The sequence below is a fragment of the Phocoena phocoena genome, chromosome 15 (genome assembly GCF_963924675.1).
Source record: "Phocoena phocoena chromosome 15, mPhoPho1.1, whole genome shotgun sequence".
NCBI classification, from domain to species: Eukaryota; Metazoa; Chordata; class Mammalia; order Artiodactyla; family Phocoenidae; genus Phocoena; species Phocoena phocoena.
The window spans coordinates 76,232,074-76,257,749 of NC_089233.1; the positions used below are offsets into that span (position 1 = coordinate 76,232,074).

Consider the following 25,676-nt stretch of genomic DNA (forward strand, 5'->3'; position numbering starts at 1 on the left):
TTGAGGGGTCAAACCATCCAGGCTTTGGTTGGGTTTTAACTGCGTTTTGAGTGGAAGTGGGGGTCAGAATGTAGGCAGCACAGTCAGACTTATCTTTTGCAGAGATCATTCTGGAAGCACTTGGAGAGCAAGAGGGCAAGGGCCAGGGCTGGTTGAGACTTGTTAGAAGCTATTGCAGTGATCCAGGGGAGAGATGATGGCAGTTGGGCAAGGGCGGTGGGGATGGTGATGGAGAGAAGCAGGGAGATGTGAGTGACGTGGGGAACGCAAAAGCCACAGGACTTGGCTCTGCATTGCATGTGGGGGTGAGGGAAGATGCCCAGGTTTCTAGAGCTTGCCAACCAAGGTGGGTGATGGTGCCCTTTACAGAGAATCAAGCATGTGAGGAGGGCCAGCTGTGGGGTCCATGACTTGACTGAGCAGACCAGCCTTTCTAATCATTCCTCTCATTTCTGTTCTCTCAAACAGGGTAACTTCTTTCAAAATATTGGTTCCATCACCCTATTTGCTGTTTTTGGTACGGCAATTTCCGCTTTTGTAGTAGGTGGAGGAATTTACTTTCTGGGTCAGGTAAGGAAAACATCTTTGAAAACCTTACATTCTTAGAGCTCATGCAGGGAAGTGGGGTAGTGACATCTCATGGGGGTTTTACAGTCAAGGTAAATGCTCTCCTGCAAAGAAATCCGGACTCAAACAAGGCACAGTAAAGGCATGCTGAAGTTGTCTCTCAGTGTCCTCGAGAAGCTTTGGTGTCTGGAATTGAGTGAATCTTTTCCGTAATCCCCAAAAGTATTTGATATTATTTGCAAACCAATATTGTCTTAAGTTGGAATACCTAAAAATAAAGCAGAATATATACCATCAAGATCTTCAAATTATAACATTGTCAATTCTGTTGTCAGACTGAATCAAGGTTAAACACTGTTTCTTTAATAAAAATTTGCATTTTAAAAATCAAAGATGATTCTGTATGTCTTCACTCAATTCTAAGCTGTCCTGTAGAATTATTTTCCCTGGATTTTCCACCATTGCTAAACCAATTCCCGGTGTCATCAACTGAGTGTTTTGTACTTTGAATTCAAATTAATTTGAATTAATTTAAACCAGACCTACCTAGGAAGGTAGTATCTGTAGCTTTGCATTATGCACGTCTGTGCATGTCACAGTTCTCTTCCCGTATGGTCAGTTGCAGAAAGTTTCTCCGTCCTAGTTCTGCAAACGCAGTTTGAGATTCAGGCCTTGGGGTAACTGGCAGATTTCTCTTACATGTGTCTGCTGCTTTTGATGGCTACCGGTAAAAGCCCATTCCATCTGATTTTCACCTTTACTGCTGCCTCGATGGCACCAGAATAAATCTGTCTGTCATGCAACCTTCTTCATTGCTCAGCTTCCAGCCTCAAATGGGAATAAGCTTTAGAGAAGAAAACTAGTTAATCTGGCTGCACATATTAGTGTTCATTTTCATACCTCCTGTGTATGATGATTGAATGCATGCCTGAACTAAAACTTAGGAGTTTTCTGTATTTTTCAAGTGATTTGGGGACTGAAGATTAATGTCCTCATTAGTTTGTAATAAAGCACTAATGGACATTTTAATCTTCTTGGCTGTTCTCCAGGGGGTTTTTTTTTGTGTCTGTGTGTTTGTGTTTTTTATTTTACAGGCTGATGTAATCTCTAAACTCAACATGACAGACAGGTAAACCTTTCATACTGTAACACCCATGTGGCTACTTTTCAGACTGGGGCCAAGTTTTCTCCACATTGATTCCTGGCTGTGGTACTTCTCTATTCTGTCTTTTCGTTTTGCTGACTATTTCTGCTGTAGAATCTATTCTGAATTAATTTGTGTCTCTGAAATGAATCAAAACTATATTGAGGAATGTTGAAGATCTCCAGTCAGAGGGTTGCTGATGGAAATGATTTAGTTTCAGCTTTGAAGGGAATAACTCTTGGTTAGTTAGGTTGACTGCCACCTCACACACGCCACACGCTGCACCATTGTCCTTTTATTATTAAGATTCATCTTCAGCTCATTTCTAAGGCTTTGCGACGGCCATAATGAAAAGTTGTCTTCTTGAGAGATTGGGGATGGAGTCGGGGGTGAGGTGTGAATCTTTACTCTGGGATTCCCCTCAAGGCAGTGGGGATGGGGAGGGGGAAGGAGGTGCTCTGTTGTGGGCGCCCTTCTCAGGCTGCAGCTACTCCATTGGGCACTCAGAGCTGCTGTCTAGGAGCCCAATCCAGAAATTTCCATAATTGGCTTAGCAAGAAGCAACCTAGGAAGCCGAAGTTACCAGATCTAGTGCTAAAAAAGTGCACACACACAGCGTGACCTGGTTTCCCGTCTCTGAGAAGTGCAGTGAATATGCAGCCTTGCTCTGTGTTTCTCTCCCGGGAGCACTGGATTCTGTCTTGTGCTTGGCTGGGGAGCTCGGAAGTGGGACCCAGTGCTCAGCCCCGGGGTCCCTTTCACTGGGCCAGCCAGAGCTTACAGCCTTCAGCAGCAACTTGGAGATTAGAATCTTGGAGCCCTTTTCGTGAGAAATGTGCCTTTGATAGCATCAAGCCCAACCTCATTTTCTCTCCAGGGACATAAATTTCAAAGCCTTTGTTGTTAAGATAGTCTTGCTATACAAACAAGTAGCGAAAGTCACAACCCTGTTCCATAGGGAGCGGGAGCGTGAAGCCGAGCAGAACTGTTGCCCTGCATTTTGTAGGTATTTTGCAACTGAAAAGAAGTGTTCAAAACCCAGTGGATGTAAAGGAAGATGTCACAGCATTCAGTCCTTCAACCTGTTTGGGGGCAACTGCTTAGAGATACAAAAAACACTTGATAAATCCTTGTGAAGTTGAATTGAACCGGAGGTTGGGATGTTCAGGAAGAGAGGAATAAAAGAATTGGCCCTTAGACAGGCAGAGTAAGAACCAGGTGGAGTTTCTCTGTGTGTGGGCACACACTTCCTTTCCTGTTAGAAAGTGACTGTCCCACAGATGGGGGCTGCTCTGGGGGAAATTAGCCAGCAGTCGCAAACCCACACAGCTGCAGGGCCTGGCAGAACCCTTCACAGAGGGGAGCTGGCCAGGTGTGTGTCTGGAGGTGGTGACAGTGGTGAGCCGGAGAGCCCATCGTCTGAAGGGGACAGCCACCTCTTAGCTCCACCTGCTAATTACCACGTGGGAACATGGGCCCAGAATTGCCAGATACTTAATTGTTTTTTTTCCAAAAGAGGCCAAGTTTCTGGATTTTAATAGGGAATTTTCCTGTTTTAAATGTTGCCAACTTGATCCATTTTTCAGAACACCATGCAGGTCAAACATGAGGCCCATGGACCTCTGCACGGTAGGAAACATAAAAATAACTTTTTTGCACAGAAGGTTTTACTTCACTGGTGTTTCCTCTGGAGAGCTAATTCACTCATAGATACACCCTAAATTATTTCACCATCCCAGTCCATTTTCTTTTTTTTTTTTTAATTTATCTTTGGCTGCATTGGGTCTTCGTTGCTGCGCACAGGCTTTCTCTAGTTGCGGCGAGTGGGGCTTCTCATTGCAGTGGCTTCTCTTTTTGCAGAGCACGGGCTCCAGGTGTGCGGGCTTCAGTAGTTGTGGCACGCAGGCTCAGTAGTTGTGGCTCATGGGCTCTAGGGCGCAGGCTCAGTAGTTGTGGTGCAGGGGCTTAGTTGCTCCACGGCGTGTGGGATCTTCCCAGATCAGGGCTCAAACCTGTGTCCCCTGCATTGGCAGGCAGATTCTTAACCACTGTGCCACCAGGGAAGTCCCCCAGTCCATTTTCTTTTTGTTTTGTTGGCGTTGCTGTCTTTCGAGATGATGGAATAAAGAAAACACATTGTTCAGTTGAACTTCTGGCTTCTGGCCTTTTAAAAGCCTGGGTCATAAGCTGTGACGTGGAACAGCTGCGGGCAAGATTCAATGCCTGCTTCTATTCAGACCTCTCCATGATTCAGGCAGTTCGTATTTCCGACTTTCCATGTTCACTGTCAGAAACACTGTGGCCCAATTTAGAGTCTCAGCCAAAGCTAAATGTGTTCCATAATTTATGCAAAGCACTTCTCCCCCAACATTTTATTATGGAAATTTCAAACGCACAGAAAAGGTGAAGCACTGTGCAGTGGACACGCACATGACGCCTAGATTCTACAGTCACTGTCTTCACTGGATTTGCTTTAACCACAGATCTTTCCATCTCTCCATCCCTCTGTCCACTCATCAATCCGTCTTCTAGTTCCTGCTATTTGGTTTTCAGTTCAGGATGCCACAGGAACTATGACAAAGAACATCAGTCAGGCCTCTTTCAGTGCAACTGAAACCCAACACGAACTCATTTTAGCAAAAAAGAAGTTTGTTGACTCGTAGAACAGAAGTGTCCCCGGAGTGATGGCTTCCTGCATGACAGCCTCTGGGGGTCTGTGATGTCAGGAACCTCTCCTCTCTCTGTCTTAGCTGTTCCCTGGTCGACGTCATCCTCAGGTGCGCTCACCCCACGTGGCAGCACCAATGGCTTTCGCCTCGCGATCACCCTCGCCGTCCCCACCAAAAGGGCCAACCTAATATCTGATGACCTGGTAAAATGCCTGGCGATGGACCTCTGACCAGGCTTGGGTCCCTTGCTTACTCCTAGAGCCCCACGCAATACAGGGATGGAGAGTGGAGGAGGCCTGGCTCCACAAAGGGAAATTGGAGCCCAGTGGGGCTGTGGGTGCTGTCCACTGTGCGCTTGCTGAGGGATGGAGGGAGGGGCCCGCGAGCCGCACGGAGTCGTCGCCCAGCACACAACCTGCGGCACACTCCCAGGCTCCCACCCCACTTTGGGATGCACTTTTTTTTTTTTTTTTTTTTTTTAACTTATTTAGGCCTCGCCGCACAGCTTGCAGGATCTCAGTTCCCTGACCAGGGATCGAACCAAGGCCTTGGCAGTGAAAGAGCAGAGTCCTAATCAATGGACCACCAGGGAAGTCCCCAAGATGTACTTTTTAGACGTTCTTCTTCCTTCGAGGCCTCTGTTATGTCGCTGTGGGTGATGAGAGTGGGAATAAAAGAAGGAGAGGGGAGAGAAGAATCTCTGTGGGTTGCAGAGCAAGGGCCTCAAGGCCAGCTGCCAACAAATCATGGCCTCCCGGGTTGGCAGCTGTTCGGTGGAGTTACCTTTTCTTCCCTCCCGGATCCCTCCCTCCTGCCTGCCTTCCCCAAATATCTCTGGGCGCTCACAGTGAGGTGAGAGGCAGGTGAAGTCACAGCTCATAATGCACGCCACAAGCTCTGTGAGGACAGGGCAAGTCTGGGAACTGAAGTCGGAGCTGAGGCCATCTTTGAAGTGAGCAGGCCCTCCTGCGTGAATTCACATTAACCGAACTCGGGGCGCCACCACGGAAACCGGTACGCCAGATTATCGGTTTATGAAGAGAACTGTGTGGGGCAGGGCAGCCACACGTCCCTTCCCACCAGCACTCCTCTCCCTGAGCCCGGAGCCAGATGATCGTGCTGGTGACATACGGTGGACAGAGCACGCTCCAGTCCCCAGGCCAGGTAGTTCCTCATCCCTCCCAGACCGCAAGCTTGGTGCGGGCAGGAAACAGGTGGATGGGCTCTGGCTCACGTCTCTACCCGAGGCTGTCCCCTCGTGGCTCCTTGTGTTGCGGAAGGGGGCAGACCTCACCATTCTGCTGAGCTGGAAGGAAAGCAGTGCCAGGCAAGGCCTTTTGAGGGAAGCGACAAGGGCTTGCAAGAACTCTAAGGGGAAGAAGACAAATGGGCTGCGAGAATAATCGTCCTGACTCCTCAGGCGGCCCCCAAGGCCCCGCGGGGTGACCCAGCCCTGCCTCCCTCCCAGACTCCAACATTTCCAGCCACTTGCCCTCACTGCGCTGCTGCCAGGCTCACTGTTTTGTTTCTCAGGCAACCAAGCTTGCTCCACCTCAGAGGTAGCTTGCTCTGGTCACTGCCCCCAGGTCTTGACCTGTCCATCTGCTTCTTGTCAGGTAGACCCTCATTTAAATAAGCATCATTTCTTCAGAGAGGCCTTTCCTGACCCCCCGATCTAAGTGGGCCCCACCCCCATGCCTCCACACCACCCCGCCATATTACTCTTTCTCTCATCACCCTGACTTCCTGTGTAACACTCGCCTTTTCTAAGTTGACCTTGGCCTCCGGGTATTGCTGTATCTAGCGTAGTGGCTAAGAGCACCCACTCTGAGCCAGATGGCCTGTGTTTGGATCCGGGCTTTGCCACCTCCTAGCTGTCTGACCTTGGGCAAGTTCCTTCACCTCATTGTCCCTCATTTTTCTCCTATGTAATCAGAGCAATACTAGTACCATTTCATACGGTTGCTTTGTGGATTATTGAGTTACTATATGTAAAGTGCTCAGAACATTGCCTGGCACGTGGTAAGTGCCACATAAATATTTGCTATTATTATAAGCCTTGGGACTTCCCTGGTGGTCCAGTGGTTAAGAATTTACCTTCCAATGCAGGGGACACAGGTTCAATCCCTGGTCAGGGAACGAAGATCCCACACACCGTGGGGCAACTAAGCCCTCAACGCAACTACTGAGCCCGCATGCTCTGGAGCCCGCGTGCTGCAACAAAAGAGCCTGCATGCCACAACTAAGACCCGATGCAGCCAAATAAATAAACAAATAAATAAATGTTTTTTTTAAAAAAAGCCTTAGTGCTTGAAACATATTAGGCGGTTAATGCCCATTTGTTGGAGGTAGTTAGACCCTCGTGGGTACTGGGGTGAGAGCTGCTGGCCTGGTGGTAGGCAGCACTGGTGTCGCTGTCTGCCTCCCAGGCTGCGCAGCTCCTGAAGCAGGCTGCAGTAGCTGCTGGCTTTTGGCACTTTCCTAGATGTTGCAGATCTGAGTGGAGGCTGGCGTCGGTCACAGATGGCACTCCGGTGGCCTGGTGGCAAGGGGCAAAGCAGAGGTCAGACCCAGGAGCACATGGGCCGTTTAGGGGAGGCCCTCTGGGCCACCATGGTTCCAGCTGCTCTGACCAAGAAGGCTGGGATGGCTGTCGTGTATTTAAGCAAAAGTCTTCCCTCTGTCATTGGTCAAAATAAAATCTTGGTATTCTCAGTGGAAAACCAGGCCATTCATAACAACAGCTTGTAGAGTGGGACTTTCACTTCTCCACCCACAGTGTCAATTAGCAGGTATTTTAAGTGGAGAAAAAGCCACCATCTTCTGTAGTTCCTTCAGCTACAGCGTGTACTGTTGTTATACTAAATACCATCTCTGAGTTTAATGTTTTACTATGTGGACCAGGGGTTAAGCGTTACAGAACTACCCCTTGCTTTTCTCTTTGACAGTTTTGCATTTGGCTCCCTAATATCTGCTGTTGATCCAGTGGCTACTATTGCTATTTTCAATGCACTTCATGTGGACCCAGTGCTCAACATGCTGGTTTTTGGAGAGAGCATTCTCAACGATGCGGTCTCCATTGTCCTGACCAAGTAAGTGTGCTTTCTTCACGTGACAGAACTAAAGGGCCTTGTATCAGAGGGGCAGATATTTCCGTGCAGCTGCGTGTACCGTTGCTTATCCTCTGGGTGATTGGTTCACTGCTTCTCCATCTTTCTGGCCTGACAAGCCTTGATGTGCCCCAGGAATCTTGTCAAGGCCCAGGGTGATTAGAGGAGAATCTGCCTTTTAGGATCTACCTTTTAGCAGTGCTTTTAAATTAAACCCAGCTTGGACTTCACTGGAGGTCCAGTGGTTAAGACTCCACGCTTCCAATGCAGGGGGTGTGGGTTCGATCCCTGGTCAGGGAACTACAATCCCACATGCCATGGGGTGTGGCCTAAATAAATAAATAAAGCCCAGCTTCTCATCAGCATCACGGGGGGTGCTTATTAAATATAGCGTTCCCAGGTGCCACCCTGAGAGCTTCCGATTCAGTAGGTCTGGGGTGAGTCCCCAGATGATGACGGAGCAGCCAGCTGAGGGATCAGTATTTGGGCAGCATTGTTCCAGATGAAAGCATGTGACAGAGGCCCTGTTCTCCCACTTGTGAGCTGGTGCACGTCACCTTCCTTTTCGCAGCTGTAAGGTACGGTAGTGATATTCACGGGCATCCTGCCTTAAGATGCTATTATGTGAAAGCTACTTTGGAAATTGCAGATCTTTTTCAGTTGTTCATTGGTATACTGCCCTTGTTGATAGGAACTGAGAAATTAAAGATGAGCCATAACATGTCAAGAAGTCATTGGGAAAAGCAAATGAGTCTAAGTTCATCTCAAATCCATTTGTCGGATGCGGGGCTGTTTCCTTGCACTCCTAGGTTTGTGGTGTTCATGTATGGACAGGAGACCCAGACAGTTTTACCAAAAAACAAGAAGGTACAGACAGTCAAAGCAGTTGGAGAAAAGAGCCCTGGACAATGTATCAGAGATGAGCTAAAAGAATTTGGGGGGGCCATTATGTGTTCTGTTAAAGAATAGTTTTTCCATTTTGATTTTGAACTTGTTTCCTTTGTTGTGGGATTCCTTGCAAAGCATAACCACTCCGTGGTTTTCTTAAAAGCCTTACTATAGACTATATTCAGCATTCTTATGTTGGAATAAAAGAACATTTTATCGTGGAAAGAGCCCAGGTCTTGGGGTCAGGCTGACCTGGGTTCAAGTTCCAGTGATGGCCACTCAGCTGTGTGACACCCTGGGTCAGCTCCTTAACCTCTCTGAGCCACAGGTGTCTCAACAGTAAAGTGAGGGTGATAATGCCTCAGCCTGGAATTGGATTTGAGGATTGAGTAGTTAAATCTACTATGTGAAAAGCACCTGCCATCGGTTAATGTGAGATCCTTTCCTCTTCTGCTCCTGTCCCCTAGCTATTGTTTGTCCTGTTTTTGTCCTGCTTTTGCAGGAAGAACTTACCAAATGTTGCTTAATTGAAAGAGGTGCTCAGCAGACCCTTAAACAAAACAAAAACATGTATATATTCTAAAATAATACATATATTCTGTATATAAAATTTAGAAAACTCACAAAGAAAGAAAGAAAAGAAAAAAAATGCAAGCATTGTAACTCCCAAGACATAATTACAGTTAACAATTTGGTAGAAGGTACATGTAATTTATTTAGATGGGTATATACTGTATTGTAACTTTTCCATTGAATGGAGTTGATAAACATCATTTATATTTATAACATCATTTAACTAGTTGCATAGTATTCTTTCTATGGGTTTACTGTAATCTATTTATGGATTTACTGTGATCTATTTGACCAGTTCCCTATTGTTGGCTTTTTCATGTTTCTCTTGGCAAAAATTTCTGTACCTTTATTAGGAAATTATATATCATGCTGTAAGAGCTTTTAAAAAAAATCTGATATTTTTTCTTAAGATCTACTTTGAAAGTGTCTTAGTTTTCTGGTTTTTACCTTTATCTTGTGTCCTGGATGTGCATTTGAACATTTGTGGTAAGGAATTGTGCCTAAATTGGAGGTGACATCATGAGTTATTCTTATACATGAGGAGCTAAACTCAACTGCCTTGTCTCTAATTTATTTTTTTCTTAAATCTGGCAGAAGTAGGATCTTTTCTGAGCTTTCCCAGGTCTCCTTTGCCACAGAAAGGCCAAAGGTTAGGAGATACTTTGTTTTTAAAATGAGAAAGGATGGAGTCATTGTAACTAGCCATACATTCTTCCTGGAAAAGTGCTTTTGAAGGCCAAGTTCACCTATGATGACAGTTTCCAAAATTGAATCAGGGGGCCACATGCATATATGGTTTCCAGCCTTCACCTCCACTACTTACCGGTACACAGGCTGGGGTAGGAGTCACTGACCTAAGTCTCTGACTCAGATGGGTTGTCCTGTGAGTCCGTAGGCATTTTCCGGTGAAAGCAGCAGATGGGGGAGAAAGGGGATGTGGTGGGACTGCCTTGTTTTTGCAGTGTAGGGGGGAGGTGTTGTCAGCTTTCGTTGGTTACAAGGAAGAATCACATCTTGTTTTTCAAAGTGATCTGATGATGATACATTTATCTTTGTAACTGAATATGTGAATGAATTACCCCTGTTTTAATGTTTTCACTTTCATAAGTGCCAGAAAGCTGAGTATCTTCTGTTTCTTCATTAACCTTAATTAAATTATTTTTAGCTTTGATTTGTTACTATGACAATCTATTCTTACAATAATTGTGGTAGAGGAAACCTTTAGTTCTCTGCAGCTGCAGCTAAAGCTCATGAAGTGGATCCTGAAGCAACATTGTCTTTTATTCTTTAAGGTGTGAGGAACATGACCTGAAAAAATAAAATGCATGACATTTCCAGGCTAGAAAGAGTCTGAATTCTACCTTCATTTATCTTGAGTTCAGAAACCATTGGCCTCGGCCCTGGGTCTGCTGTTAACCATTGGTGTGACCTCACCCAGTTAGCCACTTTCTTTAGGCCTCAGTCTCCTTTGCATGAAAAGAAAGCAGTGACACCAGCCAGTGTCCCAGCTGTGGTAATGAAATGAGGGCGCTGGATGCTATGCTCGCGGCCCACGGATCCATTTGGGACCTAGAGGTGATCTTAGCCTTCAAAAGTACTTTCCCAATTAGAAACTTATTGGTTCCCAGCTTTCCCCAAGGTGAGATGTTAACATGGGATCTGCTGGCAAAGAAAGGGAATGGGGCTATTGGGGTGAGTTTAGAAAACTTTTATGTGAAAAAAGTTGGTTTTCTTTTTTGCAGGACTTCTCAGAACCTTTATTATGTTATATTATGCTGCAAATCACCACAAAAGGCTGAGGTTATCTGACCGAGCCACCCTTTTATCACAAATTATCCTGCTTTAAAATTATACCAGTTCATGCAACGCTAATTAATGAAGCTGAACATTACTATTGACGATTCTTTGTTTTGTTTACTGATTCAGCAAAAATTTGTTGAGTATCTTCTGTGTGCTGGGCTCTGCTTAGGCCCTGGACATATGGCAGTGAACAAGGTGGACACAGGCATGGTCCTCATGGAATGATTCACTAGTTCCACTGCTGTGGAGAAGTCAGGCACCAGGAGAGCCTGTAAATGGGCTGGCCTATGTGAAGGCAGGTGTCCCTGAAGGAGTGTCACTGACCCTGTGTGCTGAGAACAAGCCAGAGTCAGCTGGAGCCCAGGAAGAGTGACATACGACCTACGAACTACCGGGAGGTGTCAGTGACAGTGGAGCCCAGCCCGAATGAGGAGGAGATGGGATGGGAGGTGTGGTGGGGAAGAGTCCGTCAGGCTCAGAGGCCTAAGCTTCCCCCTGAAAGCAGCAGGAGACTGACGAGGGGTTTTGAACAGGCCAGTAACTCCATCAGATGTGCATTTTCAAGGGATCGTTCAGGCCCCTGAGTAGAGAATGGGTTCTCCTAGGAAGAGCAGGATGTATAGAGAGAGAGATCCGTGAGGCAGAAGCCCTGAGCTGGAGGATAGTAGGGGAGGGAGGGAGAGAAGTGGATGGATTTGAGAGAAGGTGGACTCAGCAGGAGGAGGATATTTAATGAGAATAACTCTTTTAATAGTACAGTGGTTTTACCCTTGGGGATAAAACCAACAGTTGAATTTAATGGCTGCTGACATTTTTCTTTGCTCTGTGGCAGTGAAAGGAAAGCGCTTTCAATTCTTCCTCTTGATGTCTCCTCCCAAATCCCCACTCTGGGCCTTACCCACTGATATTTCTTCTTCAGGAGGCTCCATTCTAGTCTGACTTCATGCCACAGCCTCAGTTTCGGGTTTTATCCCACAGGATCCCCACTCCCCCACGCCCACCCCACACTGAAAACACTTCCTGTGACTCCCCAGGACCTTCAGGATGAAACACCAACTCCTTAGCTTGGTTCATCGGAAGCCTTTCACAGGGCCTGGCCCCGCCTGCTGCTCTTGCCTTACTCTTGCCACTGTCCTCCCCGCCAGCCCCTCCCCCAGCAGCCAGTTCCTGTGTTCTATCCACAGTCGTCTGTGTAACTTCCTGCTCCTAGATACACTGCTAGTATTTTGGGGCTCCCTACCTCTACACATGCTCTCCCCTCTGCCTTGGGTGCATTCCCTCATTTCTTCACCTGGTTAGCTCTTCTTTATCCTAAATTGAAACCCAGCCCATGTGTCATAAAGAACCTTCCTAGACCCCCACCAGTCTGAGTTCGATGCCCACCGTGTATTTCCTACAGCTCTCTGCTCTTTCCTGAGATGGTCCTAGTTTCCATCTTGTTAGTTTTTTATTTTCTTTTTGGCTGTATTGGGTCTTCGTTGCTGCGCGTGGGCTTTCTCTAGTTGCCGCGAGCAGGGGCTACTCTTCGTTGCGGTGCGCGGGCTTCTCATTGCGGTGGCTTCTCTCGTTGCAGAGCACGGGCTCTAGGCGCGTGGGCTTCAGTAGTTGCGGCACGTGGGCTCAGTAGTTGTGACTCACGGGCTCTAGAGCACAGGCTCAGTAGTTGTGGTGCACGGGCTTAGTTGCTCCGTGGCATGTGGGATCTTCCCGGACTGGGGCTCAAACCCGTGTCCCCTGCATTGGCAGGTGGATTCTTAACCACTGCACCACCAGGGAAGCCCTCCATCTTGTTTTTCTCCCTCATTAGACTATAGAGTTCCCTAAGGGCAGGCACCTGCTCTCATCTCTGAACCCCCAGAAACTAACACAGTGCCTGGAACAAAGTAGGTGAACAAATAAGTGTTTGACTAACGGGTTGAATGATGAATGAATGAGAGAATAAGCCAGAAATAAGTTTTGAGTTCTAAGTTAATTTCTAATAACTTTGTCTATAACATTTTAACTTCTTTCTTTTTTTTCTTTTATTTCCTAGCACAGCTGAAGGTTTAACAAGAAAAAATATGTCAGATGTCAGTGGGTGGCAAACATTTTTACAAGCCCTTGGCTACTTCCTCAAAATGTTCTTTGGCTCAGCAGCACTCGGCACTCTCACTGGCTTAATCTCTGCATTAATATCCTTTTACTATGATGAACACATGTGGCTGAGAAGATTATTCCTAATTACATCCGTCTCTCGTCATTTTCTCCAGTTCCTTAAGGGGACCAATTTTAGTCTAAAGTTGTATTTAAGGAGGATTTTTATGCTTAGTTCTGGTTTGAAGAACACTTTAATTTAAACTCAAGGATTTTAAAATTTAACATTAGAAATTTAGGATATCACTTTTCAAAGCTTAAAAAACATGTACACTGTTGAATATCAGATCTGACTTTGGGGTCTTCTCAGTTCCCAGAGTGTGATAACTGCATTCAGATGAATTTCATTTTCTGCTGTCTCACTTTTCATATTAAGGAAATCGGAAATTAATTTCCTTTGAAAATGTCAAATTGAGAAAATCTCTACACCACTGAAAGTATTTATCTGGAAGAACCAGAAAAGAGACTTTCAAAGTGAGCTCCATCTAAGTTATTCACACTGATTTTGTGGCTTAACAACCCATAATGCTTTTCCAGCCATAAAAGCCAAGAGACTTGTTAAGGCCGCTGACACCTTTATTGCTGTAGAAAATTTGTCACATTTAAAACAGGAACAGGCACCAGACCTTTTCTGTGTGAGCGTAAGCCTGCATGCATCTTGGGGAGATGGCCACCTGGCCCTCCTCCACCAGCAGTTTGTTTCACAGATGGCCGGCCAGGAAAGCCTCTTCTGCCTGAGACAGGCGTGTTTGTCTGCCATCCTGTTGAATTTTCCCTTCAGTTCCTATGTCCAGAAGTCTCAAGGTGCTGTTGAGTCAGCTGACAGCTTCTTATATTGCATCAATAAACGGAATGGAAAAGAAAACTTTTTCTAGTTCAGTATTTTCCTCTGTATTTATCTGTTTATTTAAAAGAGCGGAGGGGCGGGCGGGGAGAGCATCTTCTTTAATGAAGCCCCAGTAAATGGGTGCTGTGGGCTCCAGCACAGGCATGTGCACAACATCTGAATACGTGGAAGATTCTCCTTTCACAGGAACATGAGTTTATAAATGTCCAGGAATAGGAGAGAAGGTCCTTCAATGGGGCATTGATCCCCAGGATTCTGGAAGCCCCATTAGTGACCTCAGCTGATGTGGTCAGTGGAGTGGAAGAGGGACACGGTCCTGGAAGGGGCCTGGCAGTGTGGGGTGTCCTCAGTCTGTCTGCAGCCCCAGCTCCCCACAGCCCGCCCCCCACCCATCCCGCGGTGGCTCCCAGCCCTCCAAGTCAGCATTTCCAAATGAAATGACTTAGGGTGACTTTAGTTTTCCCCTACCGTTTGTCTCAGGAATTTACATCTCTTAGTATTTTGTCAGATGCCCTTCCTTAAAACAAGAGTCTCCCTGCAAAGAAAAAAACCCATAATGACAAATTTTCACCTGTTACCTTGAGATGTTCCCAAATCTTTGTATCCATTGTGTACCTTCTCTATTTGGAAGGCAGCTGTTTTGTGACTTCTCTAGATCAGCCGTAAGTGTCCTTTGATTCTTTTTCCTTGACAATTGTCATTTACGTGCTAAAGCATATTGACTTGAGGAAGACGCCTTCCTTGGAGTTTGGCATGATGATCATCTTTGCTTATCTTCCATATGGGCTCGCAGAAGGAATCTCACTCTCAGGTAAGTGACGGAGAGTGTTGAAATGCTGGGGTTGATGGTCCGTGGTCCTGCCTGGTGAAAGGTTATGTCGATTGGGTCACTTTCAATCATAAGAGACAGTCACGACTCAGAGCTTAAGCAGTAAAGGGGACTAGCTGGCTCTCTAGGGATACGTCTGGATTTAGACCTGGCTGGATCCAGGAACTCAGTGTTGTCACGGTCACCTTTCTCTTTACCCGCCATCCTGTAGCAGAGATCAAAACATCTCTTCCAATGTTGCCTCTCTCTCAAAACAAGCCCTCTGAAGGGCCTTCAGTCAAAGGATGGGGTCAGACTGCCGAGGGCAGTCAATCCCTTAGCCCGTCCCTGGGCCCTGGCACCCACTGACCTGCATTCTTCCACTATAGTTTTGCCTTTTCCAGAATATAAATGTCATATAAAGGGAATCATGTAGTTTTTAGTCTTTTGTGACTTGTTTCTTTCAGTTTTCATAATGTTCTTGAGAGACACCACGTTTTTGCTGTATCAGTAGTTTTACATTCTTATTGAGCCGGTTTTTCCATTCACCCTTTGAAGGACATTTGGACTTTTCCAGATTTTGGCTGTTAATGTGCGTATCTTCATTTATCTTGGATAAATACCGAGGAGTAAGTAAGGTTGCCGGGTCTTATGGTAGGTGTATATTTTGCTTTGTCAGAAACTGCCCAGTGTTTTACAGAGTGACTGGGCCATTTGCATCCCCACCAGAATGTACGAGAGAGTGTCAGCGGCTTCACATCCTCGTCAACACTTATTTTAATTTTAAAAACTAGCCATTCTGACGGGCATGTGGCAGTTTGATTTTGATGTGCCTTGGTGTGCTTCTCTTTATCTTCCTCTCGGGATTTGTTGAACTTCATGGGTTTATGGTTTGTGTAAGTTTATGGCTTTTATCAAGTGTAGTACGTTTTTATCAGTTTCTTGAAATGTTTTTTTCTGTTCCTCCCCTGCTGCTGAGCAGAATTCTCCTTCCCTCAGGTCACTGTCTGGCATCACACATGGGTCCTCTGTGAGCAGGTCTTGCCAAGGAGGAGGCAGAGAGGACTCTGGCCATTTTCCCTGGAGAACTTTGTAAAGCTCAGGGTCTCGTTTGTTTTTAATCCCAAGCCGGCTCTCTTGGATAATTTCATCCCGGTATCTGCCGTCCTGTTCCCTCTCTTATCTTTCCTGAATTTTGGCACTTACATAAACACCACCTGTGAGTCATTTGGCTCTAGCCTAGCTATTTTTACCTCTGTTTTTCTAGATCATTCCCCACCCCTTTGAGATGAACACTGAGTACCTGTTGGCAAAGATATATTTCATGCATCCATTTGAAATGTGTGATTAAGACCAGGGAGTGTTTTTCTTGCCTTTTCTTCAGAGAGGCAGTGTTTTCTATTTGTAGGGGTTTCGTTTCCTTGGGGACCTCTGCCGTGCACGCTAATGGGGCCGAAAAGAGCACATGCAAGCCAAGGACACACTTGTCCGCCTCTGGGTGACGGGCTGGCTCTGCCCACACTCTGCCGGTGGGATGTTTGTCACACCGGGTTTTCAGAGAAGGGGAGGCTCACCCTGTTAATGTAAGGGTACAAACAGGAAAGGTGGCTTTGGTGCTGTCCCCTCCTTCCTCTTTGTGCTCTGCTTTTCCTGACTGTCGCAAAGGACGAAGTGGTTACCATGGCCACCAAACAGGACGTTCTCCCTAAGAATCATTTACCTAAATCTGTGTGTCTAGAACACAGCGGTTAAGGGCACCGGACAGACTCGGTTTGAATCCCACCTCCACCTCTCATTAGCTGTGTAACTGCAGAGAGCAGACTTAACCACTCTGAGCTTCCACTTCCTCACATGAAGTAGACATAATAAAAGTGCCACTCTGGGGCTTCCCTGGTGGCACAGTGGTTGAGAATCTGCCTGCCAATGCAGGGGACACGGGTTCGATCCCTGATCCGGGAAGATCCCACATGCCACGGAGCAACTAAGCCCGTGCGCCACAACTGCTGAGCCTGTGCTCTAGAGCCCGTGAGCCACAACTACTGAGCCCACGTGCCACAACTACTGAAGCCCACGCACCTAGAGCCCGTGCTCCGCAACAAGAGAATCCACCGCAATGAGAAACCTGTGCACCGCAACGAAGACTAGCCCCCGCTCGCCGCAACTAGAGGAAGCCCGCGCGCAGCAACGAAGACCCAACGCAGCCAAAAATTAATTAATTAATTAAATTTAAAAAAGAAAAAGAAAAACCTTTCACTCATCCATTCAGTAAATATTTATTTAATGCCTACCCTGTGCGGAGAACACTCCTTGGTTTCAGAGGTACAGTAATAAACAAGACAAGATCAGGTTTCTGCCTGGAGAAGGAAGATAATAAGCAAGTAAGCAAACACATAGGGTAATTTCAGGTAGTAAGAAGTGATGTGAAAAAAAGAAGTCAGAATAATGTGATGGAGTGTCACGGGGGCAAGAACATTATGAGGTAGGGGGTCAGGAAGGTGTCCTCAGAGGGGTGGCACTGGGGCTAAGACCTGTGTGGTGAAAAGGAGCCAGCATTGGAGGCTCTGGGGAGGGAGTGATTGGCGGCGTGAGCGGCAGGTGCTGAGAGTCCCAGGTAGATCTGAGGGAGCTTGGCTTGCTCCAGGAAGAGCAGGAGGATAGCGTGGCTGAAACAGAAGGGCAAGGACCCCATCCCGCAGGGTCCTGTAGGCCTGGGAAGGAGTTGGCATTCTGTTACACACGCAAAGCCAAGTGTTGGAGGGCTTTTTAAAAAATCACTGTGCCAGTAATACGTGTCATATCTGTAATATGATACTGTTTATTACTTTTTAAAAATATATTTATTATTTCTTTTTTTGGCTGCATTGGGTCTTCGCTGCTGCGTGCGGCTTTCTCTACTAGCGGCAAGCGGGAGCTACCCTTCGCCGCAGGGTGCAGGCCCCTCATTGCGGTGGCCTCCCTTGCTGCGGAGCACGGGCTCTAGGCGCGCGGGCCTCAGCAGTTGTGGCTCACGGGCTCTAGAGCACAGGCTCCGTAGTTGTGGCGCACGGGCCCAGTTGCTCTGAGGCATCCCGGACCGGGGCCCGAACCTGTGTCCCCTGCACTGCGCCACCAGGGAAGACCCTATTTATTACTTTTTTTAAAGACAGATAAACTTTATAATGGCATAGTAAAAGAGCTGGCAATCTGCATGTTGAACTGTATAGTAGTTACCTCTGGGCAGGTGGTGTGAATGGAGAGTCTTGTTTTACTCTTTACCTCTGAGTTCAGAATTTTTATAGCAAAATATGTTCCTTATTGGGTAATTAACAAACAAAACTGACTATGGCCTGACTCAGCCTTCAAGCAGTACATCATGTTTTACCGGCAGTAAAGTTAAGTGCAATAGAAATTGTACACAATACCCTTTCAACTCCTGCCCTTTGGATTTGAATCCCTTTATTCCTTAATTACATTTGAAACAATGGATTTAACTGAGACTAGAAGTGGATTTCCTCCCTCCTCCCTCCCTCTCTTCTTTTCCTGCCTTCCTTCAGAGGCTGACCGCTTGCTGCACTGCTATCTACTTCCTTAAATGAACTTGCCTTCTGAAAGAAGTAAATGTATCAGGATTCTTCATTCCAGGGCATGTTTTAAATCCCCAGGCCTTTTATCTCCAGGAGTGAGCCTGCTGGACTGTTTTCCCCTTCAGTGTCTTTGCAGCCTGTGCTGGGGGCAGCTGCAGTGGGTGAGGGTCGTCTAAGTGGTAAAGTCACCTGGGCTTAGGGAGGGCACGTAGGGCAGACACTTGAGCTGTCCCTGCAGCTTTTGTACCCACTGCTGACCCTGACTCTTTCCTTTAGCCCCCGGGATTTGGGAGTTCCCCCGACCCCAGACTGGACTGGCATGAAGGTCGTGGCTGGCTGGTCACTCTTTTGTTGTCCAGAGGGCCCATTTCTGTATGGTCCAAATTCAGCCCCCAAATGGGATTTGTTTACCTCTACAGAAAATGTTTAAACACTTCAGTTAGTTGCTGTCGTTAAAAGTCAGAAGATTTCTGGGAATTCCCTGGCGGTTCAGTGGTTAGGACTCGCTGCTTTCACTGCCGGGGGCCCGGGGTTCAATCCCTGGTCAGCGAACTAAGATCCAGCGAGCTGTGTGGTGCGGCCAAAAAAAAAAAAAAAGTTGGAAGATTTCCCATAAGAAACAGATTTCTGGAGTTTCTCAAAAACCGGAAGGAAGACTGGTCAGCACTAGGCCTCCATCCACAGGGCTGCCATCAGCCCTTTATAGATGGGCTTGTGCCTTCTCTGCCCATGTGCCACTCACCCACTTATTGTTTTTATCTTTATTTTTATTGTCTGGCCCCTGAGGAGTTTGGGTTTCCAACCCCTAGCCTACAGTGCACCAGACTAAAGCAGCCAGCCAGACGCCTGCTGCGTTGAGCCTGTCTCCTTGTTTTCTGTGGAGGAAAGCTTGCTGGGCCTCTGGCAGTGGCCTCTCCTGATGCTAGTCCCACGGGAAGTTCCACGTTTCACTGTCAGAGCTGACTTTCCAGAACCTTTGGCTTTCTGCAGTGGCTGTTTAATACCGGGACTCCCGTGGGCTATGATGACCTCGTTCTGTAGGCAGAATGACGACGTGGGCGGAAGGCCGCTCCTGTCACAACTTAAGCGGTTGTGATTCACAGCTTAAGTGGTTCAGGCTCCTCTGGGGTTAACTTTCCCTTCAGGGTAAGAACTCCAAAGCCTCAGCTCTGCAGTGAATTGATAACCCTTCTTGAAGCAGGCTGGCGAAACAAAGCCCTCTGAGAGCCCAGAAGCCAGAGCCGTCTCTAGCATTGGACTGCACGGAAGGAAGAGAGAGGCTTAGGAGCAAGTCCATAGGCACTGAAGTGTGCTGTGCCACGTGCTACTCCCCCAACCTCAACGGTTCTGGTCTCTCCCTCTGTTTCACCTCACGTTGCCTGTGGCGTCTGTGGTCTAGATGCAGAGTCAGGAAGGAGAAGCTCTCGGGTGGTCACCTGCAGGAACTTACTGAGAAGAGTTGATGAACTGAGGGGACAGCCGGAGGTGTTGTTATTGTGTGTTTTATCTAGCGGAGCAGAGGCTCGGAACGACTCGTGACTTCCAGAGTCTTCTCACTGCTCTGAAGTAGCAAGTAAAGAAGTCTCCTGCCCTCTCCTTTCCTTTCTCCAGGCTCATCAGGTGTGGCTCTTGGGCAGCGTTGCTGGAATTTCCCTGTCTGGCCTCCTTTTTGGGAAAAATGAAAGAGCAAAGGAATTTGCTGTTTCCCAAGATGGCTAGGAGATAACACGTTCCAGCTACTGCTATCTCTCCGGCCAGCAAATACCTGTTGGGCACCGCGAAGAGCAGGGTTTTCCTCTGTTTTGTAAGGTCTTGTTTATGCAGCAAGCTTGGCAGTTGAAATGTCTCCAACGCAATTCTGTGTTTTTCAATCATTTTGTTTTCTGCCAAAACAAACTTTATTGCACCAAAAAGAAAAAACAAAACTTCATTTATGTACAGTCAGATATAAAGACATCTCTTTGACTCCTGTGCATATATTTCCTCAACTCAAGATTAGGGTGTAAAAGTCAGGCTAGTATGCCAGACATGCTCTGCCCATGGCAGGACCGAGGAGAGGATTGTCACTTGAAAGTGGGCACACTTAAATGGATGACAGGTAACACTGGACCAACAGACCAAGGGCATTCTTCCAAGCCTTGTACTAGCTCTGGGAATGGAAGAGGGAAATTGGAAGCAGGGCCCCTTTTTGAGTCTTCTTGTGAAGAGACCCAGCCTTCAGGTATCAAAGCTAAACTTCTGTCCCCCAAGCACACTTCCTGTCCAGTTCCTTTGCTTCCTGCCCTCCCAAGTAGGACATTCTCCTTTGCTTCACTCATTTTTAAATGGGAAGTTAGCCAGTAATCTGTTTCTACAAAATGGCATAAGTGAGTTAAATATTTGCTTATAAAGTTTGACTTGGAATTCATGTATCTTGGCAGCTTGTTTAATGGCTTTGTAAAAATCTCAGCTTCCTTACATGAAATAAAGACCTCTTTGCTGCTGCCTTGCCAGGGAGACACTGAGAGGAAACCCATGGAAGTGGCTTCAGCAGTGATTAGGGGCAGTGGACAAAAGTTGAAACTCAAATCCTGAGTACACAACAAAAGTTGTAGACTCTCTCATGGTGACCTTTAAAGAAAAGACATCACTTTTTTTTAAATAACACATCTCTCTTTTCATATTATAAGGTTAATTCATGGCGATTATGGGAAAATTAAAGTATGACAAAGTAAATAAAAATCCACCCATTCTCCATACCCAGATTCTTATGTTCCCTTTCTGCCCCAAGAGTGGTTCACCTGCCCCTATTATATCCATGAATGACAGTGACGGCTCACACCTGTTCTGCCCTGGTCTTGTGAAGGGCACTTTACATGGCTTCTCTGCATTACCCTCCTAACATGTCCATGAGCGTGGGTACTGTTAGTCCCACTGTACAGTTGAGAAAACTGAGGCTTGGTGAGGGGAAGAAACTTGGCCCAAGGTCACCCAGCCGGTAATGAAGCTGCCAGAGAGACGGGCCCTTAGCAGTTCTCTGCAGCCTCCGGGAGGCCTCAGGTATTATTTTCCCATTCTTTTTCTTAAAACACCTGATACTGTAGGCTCCAGGGACTTGTAGGAAGTGTGAGGCATTATTGCCTATCACATGGAAGGTGCTTTTCTGTTCTGTTCATGTCTGTGCACTTTGCCCCTTTGTCCCTCTCTAGGCATTATGGCCATCCTGTTCTCAGGCATCGTGATGTCTCACTACACACACCATAACCTGTCCCCAGTCACCCAGATCCTCATGCAGCAAACCCTCCGGACTGTGGCCTTCTTGTGCGGTGAGTTCTGCCTCTGTGTGGTCCCACGTGGGCCTACCCAGAGCTACTTGTTCTTCCTCAGCCTGTTCCAGGAGTCCATTGAGATTTTCCCTGACAGAAGAGGCAGCAGAATTCCTCAGAGCCAGATACTGCACTCCCTTATCTTTTGTTTGTTACTCTGGCTTTCACATTCCATAAAGTAAGCCTAATACCTAACAAATGGAACTTTCGATGCCTATAATTTTAAGACCAAAAAATAATGAGAACTGCGAATAATGAACATTTGAGACTCATCATGTATTTACAATATATGAAAGTGATGTTTCTAAAAAATGCGTTCCTTGGAACTGATATTGATGAGCATTAAGTGAAAAAAGACTCCATAGTCAAAAAACAGTTTGGGAAATCCTGGGGTAAATAAAGTTTAACAAGTTTCTGAACTTGTGAGACTTTTCCGCCAACGTGCATTGTGAATTTCTAAGAGAGAGACAGAGTGACAGCATTTCCCAAACTTGTCCACAGGATCCTTTGTTCACAAGAGCATCCTGAAGGATGTGTCTCAGGCAAACCCTGAGTTAGAGGTGTCATCGTTGGCCCGGGCCATACCGTGATGACTGTTTCTCTTAAGCAGTTTCAGTTATACATCGCAGTCTGATGAACCCATCAGGTACCTGCCCCTAGTTTACGCCTGGGAGTGAAGGAACCACTCTTACACTGTCCCTTTACACCAGCCCCCAAGTGGCTGTGCTCTGCCTGTCACCATCAGCACCTCCCCTGGCATTTCTGTGGGCTGTCTCATTTCGAAGCACCAGTTCCACACTGTCACATGCTGGGAGTCGGGGGCACGCTGTGCAGAGACTTCATTCCACAAACAGGGAGTCTCAGGTCACATGATCTGAGCACTGTCTCATGGCTAAGAAGTGAGTCTGGAAGCGGTCTGTCTCTTCCTGGCCCAGTGGGTATTGTTTCCACAGCACCCTTCTCAGAAAGTCATGGCGAAAGACTCTCTCACCATAAGGAAATGTAAAGCAAAACATCCATCAAATTCTATTTTGTACCCATCATATTTTCAGTTTGGTGATTCCCCACTTCCGGCACAAACGTATAGAAAATAGGCCCTGTCGATGGGCATATACATTGATGCCATCTTTTTTGGAGAGTCATTTGCAGCATCAGTCTGAATTTAAAAGGCACATACTCTTTGACCCAGCGATTCTACCATCAGGGATTTAGTCTGTGCACAGGGATGTATGTTGTTGCTTTTTCAATATCAGAAATAGAAACAGTCTAAATATCCATCAAGGATTCATTAAATTAACCATGACGTATCCACATAATAGTATTCATGCTGCCAGGGAAAAGCATCACATAGATCTGAATGTGTTCTAAATAAGCTGATTGCAAAAGATGACAAAAATATTTGATAAAAACGTTCAAGGAGGAGAAGGGTAAGTATACTGTCCAGCTTGTGGACTTGTTCTAAGAGGATACACATTTGAAGAAAAAAACATTGCTGAAATGTTTCAAAACAGCCTTGATGTTTTATGATGCTCAACTTTTAAAATAGTGTCTTTGTCTCCCAGGCTCTACGTTTATTCTGGAGGATGTCACAGTCTAAGCGGGGAGCCTGGTGCTAGGAATTTCTAAGGTGCTTTTTCTTAGGATACACAAGTGACTGCTTGTACAGCAAGAGTAAATGTCAGACTCTCTTTGACTTGTGGCGTGGAGCCAAGAGTTGAAATGTATTTCTTCCTGCAAATCCTGCAGGATGTAAGCCTTCTTCTAAACTTTGTGGCAACATTAAATATGTGAAGTCAGTCATTTGGCTTTGTCCACTCTGACAAGGAAGTTAACAAAGGGCCCTTTCACACTAGTCACATGGCGTCTGCAGTCATTTGCTCTGAATTTTTGCCACTTTGCCGCAGTTGGGATCCTTGCTGATCACAGTGTTCAGCAAATGGACAGATTCATATATTTATCACCGTCCCCGGGTGGGAGAGTATTTATTTGCATGGGTATTTGACAGCTGGCTTATTAAATTAGGAGATTCTGAATAGCAAGCACTTGTTGCTTATGTGATAGAAAAGAATGAGAGAATCAAAGGACAAGTTTGCCAAGGTACTGGTTGCAGGATTTTCCAGAAAATAAGCCAAGTGGTATACTGGATTCTGATTAACTTCTGAATGTTTGCTTGCATAACAATCCCGTGCTGTACTGGAAGAAAATAGTTGAGGCTGAATAATCCATTCTTTGGTTTGTTTCAGAAACATGTGTGTTTGCATTTCTTGGCCTGTCCATTTTTAGTTTCCCTCACAAGTTTGAAATTTCCTTTGTCATCTGGTGCATAGTAAGTATTTTCCTTGTTTTTTATTTAACTACTTATTTGTAGATCGATAACCACATATTCTGGATTCATTTATGTAACTGTTAACTGGTCAAAGTCAACAGCTACATAGACAACCTTCTGTTTGAAGTTTCTTTTTGTTAAAAATTCATGAACATACAATAAATGGGAAGGGATGGAATTAAGTAAATAAATATCCCTAGAAAAGAATTCTTGCTTGGTTTTAATTTTAAGTGGCCTTGAACTGTTATAGTCTTCTTTAAAAATTACCATTTTTTTCAGGACTTCCCTGGCAGTCCAGTGGTTAAGACTTCCGAGCTTCCACTGCAGGGAGCACAGGTTTGATCCCTGGTCAGCAGGGAACTAAGATCCTGCAGGCTGCAAGGCGCAGCCATAAAAAAAAAAAAAAAAATTTACCAGTTTTTAACGTTAGGTAGTAAAAGCAGATTTCAGAATTGAAATGTGTAATTGATCATAACCATGTAAAAACGGCATGCACAGAAAAGAGAAAATGTGTAAGAAAATGCAGCCAGATGTTCACAGTGGTTGTAGAACTGGGGAAGATTTCTTTTTCTTTTCTACTTTTTCTGGATGATTATAATGAATATACCTAATTCTTGCTGTGGTTTCCTTCAAATGTGTCCATTTATAAGCATGACCTTGGACACTTGTTCAAGGTAAAGATTACGAGGCCCTTACCTCCTTTGGAGATTCATCTGGAGGAATCATCATCCCAGGTGATTCTTATCATTGAGAAGATTTGGGAAACTGTTGTAATTGGACGAGAGAGGGGTGGTGGCAGTAGGAGACAAGTTAAAATGTACCTTTAAAAAAGAAAAATAGAAGTTTAATCATTTGCATTCAAATCAGATCTTGGGAATGGAATGGAAGAAAAATAAATGTTTAAGCATTTAAAAGAAAGGTCCAGCTCCCTCAGGCATCTGATCAAAGTGACGGGAATGGCTAACATTTGGGCATTAGCCTGGTGTTCCCAGGTCCCTCGTCTGTGTCCCTCCTGTGTCTCTGTCCCGTCAGTGTGAACTCATCTCCCATAGGTCCTCCTGCTGATTTATACTCCTGTCCCTAATTTGATCTGTTTGTTGTCTTTTTAGATCCTCTGTTAATTTAAGGCACTTGCAAAGCACAGCTTGTTGAGTTACCATAATTCATCTTAACTTTTATTACCAGCTCCACGTAACAAAACACAGCTATTGAGAGGCAGGCTTTTTCTTTTAAATCACTGTCACCTACCACGTGCAAACCAGTGAGGCCTACCTATTTGGCATATGGGGAACCTGAGGCAGAAGATAAGGAACCCTAAAGAAAAAGATGTTTCTCCTTGCAATCTGGGTGCTTCTACCTTAGTTGGCACAAGCTCATTGCTTTTGTCACTGTTATGTGTCCTCCAAACTCAGGTTTTAGGACAAGAAAACAGCAGCAAAAGTCTTTTATAGAAAGTATAGTAGCCTTTAATGTGGTCACTGGGTGAAAGGGGCCACATTTGGTCAACCCTGAAACACACATGTGGGAATGGAGGATTAGATTTCAGTGGGTGAAACAGGGAGGTGGCGATCTCAGCCATGAGCTGGGAGGGAAAGAAAAATGAGGCGATGCCTGGGGTGGTGACTCAGTTTCCCCTGAGCAACTGGTCAGTCTGGCCCTGGCACTCCTAGAGACGGCCTGTGCCGCTCAGATGGATTACCTTAGACTCACTCGGTGGTCAAGGGCATGGGCTCTGGGGACCGAGCCAGGTTTGGGACTTGGCTCCACCACTTCCTGCCTGCGTCAGCTTGGACCAGTTACTTAATACTTAACCTCTCGCTGTCTCAGTTTACTTGTCTCTAAAATAGAGACAGTAATACCTACCTCATGAGACCTCTGGAAGGATGTAAATTGAACAAGATAATGCATATAAAATCATTAGAGCATTGTCTGGCATATAAATG

The 25,676-nt window shown here is 46.0% G+C and overlaps 1 protein-coding gene across 1 annotated transcript in view; it reads left to right on the forward strand.

Annotated features, from left to right (window-relative positions):
* Nucleotides 1-25,676, forward strand: part of SLC9A8 (solute carrier family 9 member A8) — a 66,982-nt gene that overhangs the window by 33,461 nt on the left and 7,845 nt on the right. The window contains exons 6-12 of the mRNA XM_065892755.1: nucleotides 469-570; nucleotides 1,662-1,696; nucleotides 7,329-7,472; nucleotides 12,784-12,922; nucleotides 14,437-14,542; nucleotides 21,291-21,407; nucleotides 23,651-23,733. Coding sequence (XP_065748827.1) covers nucleotides 469-570; nucleotides 1,662-1,696; nucleotides 7,329-7,472; nucleotides 12,784-12,922; nucleotides 14,437-14,542; nucleotides 21,291-21,407; nucleotides 23,651-23,733 — 726 coding nt within the window. The remainder of the gene's footprint in view (nucleotides 1-468; nucleotides 571-1,661; nucleotides 1,697-7,328; nucleotides 7,473-12,783; nucleotides 12,923-14,436; nucleotides 14,543-21,290; nucleotides 21,408-23,650; nucleotides 23,734-25,676) is intronic.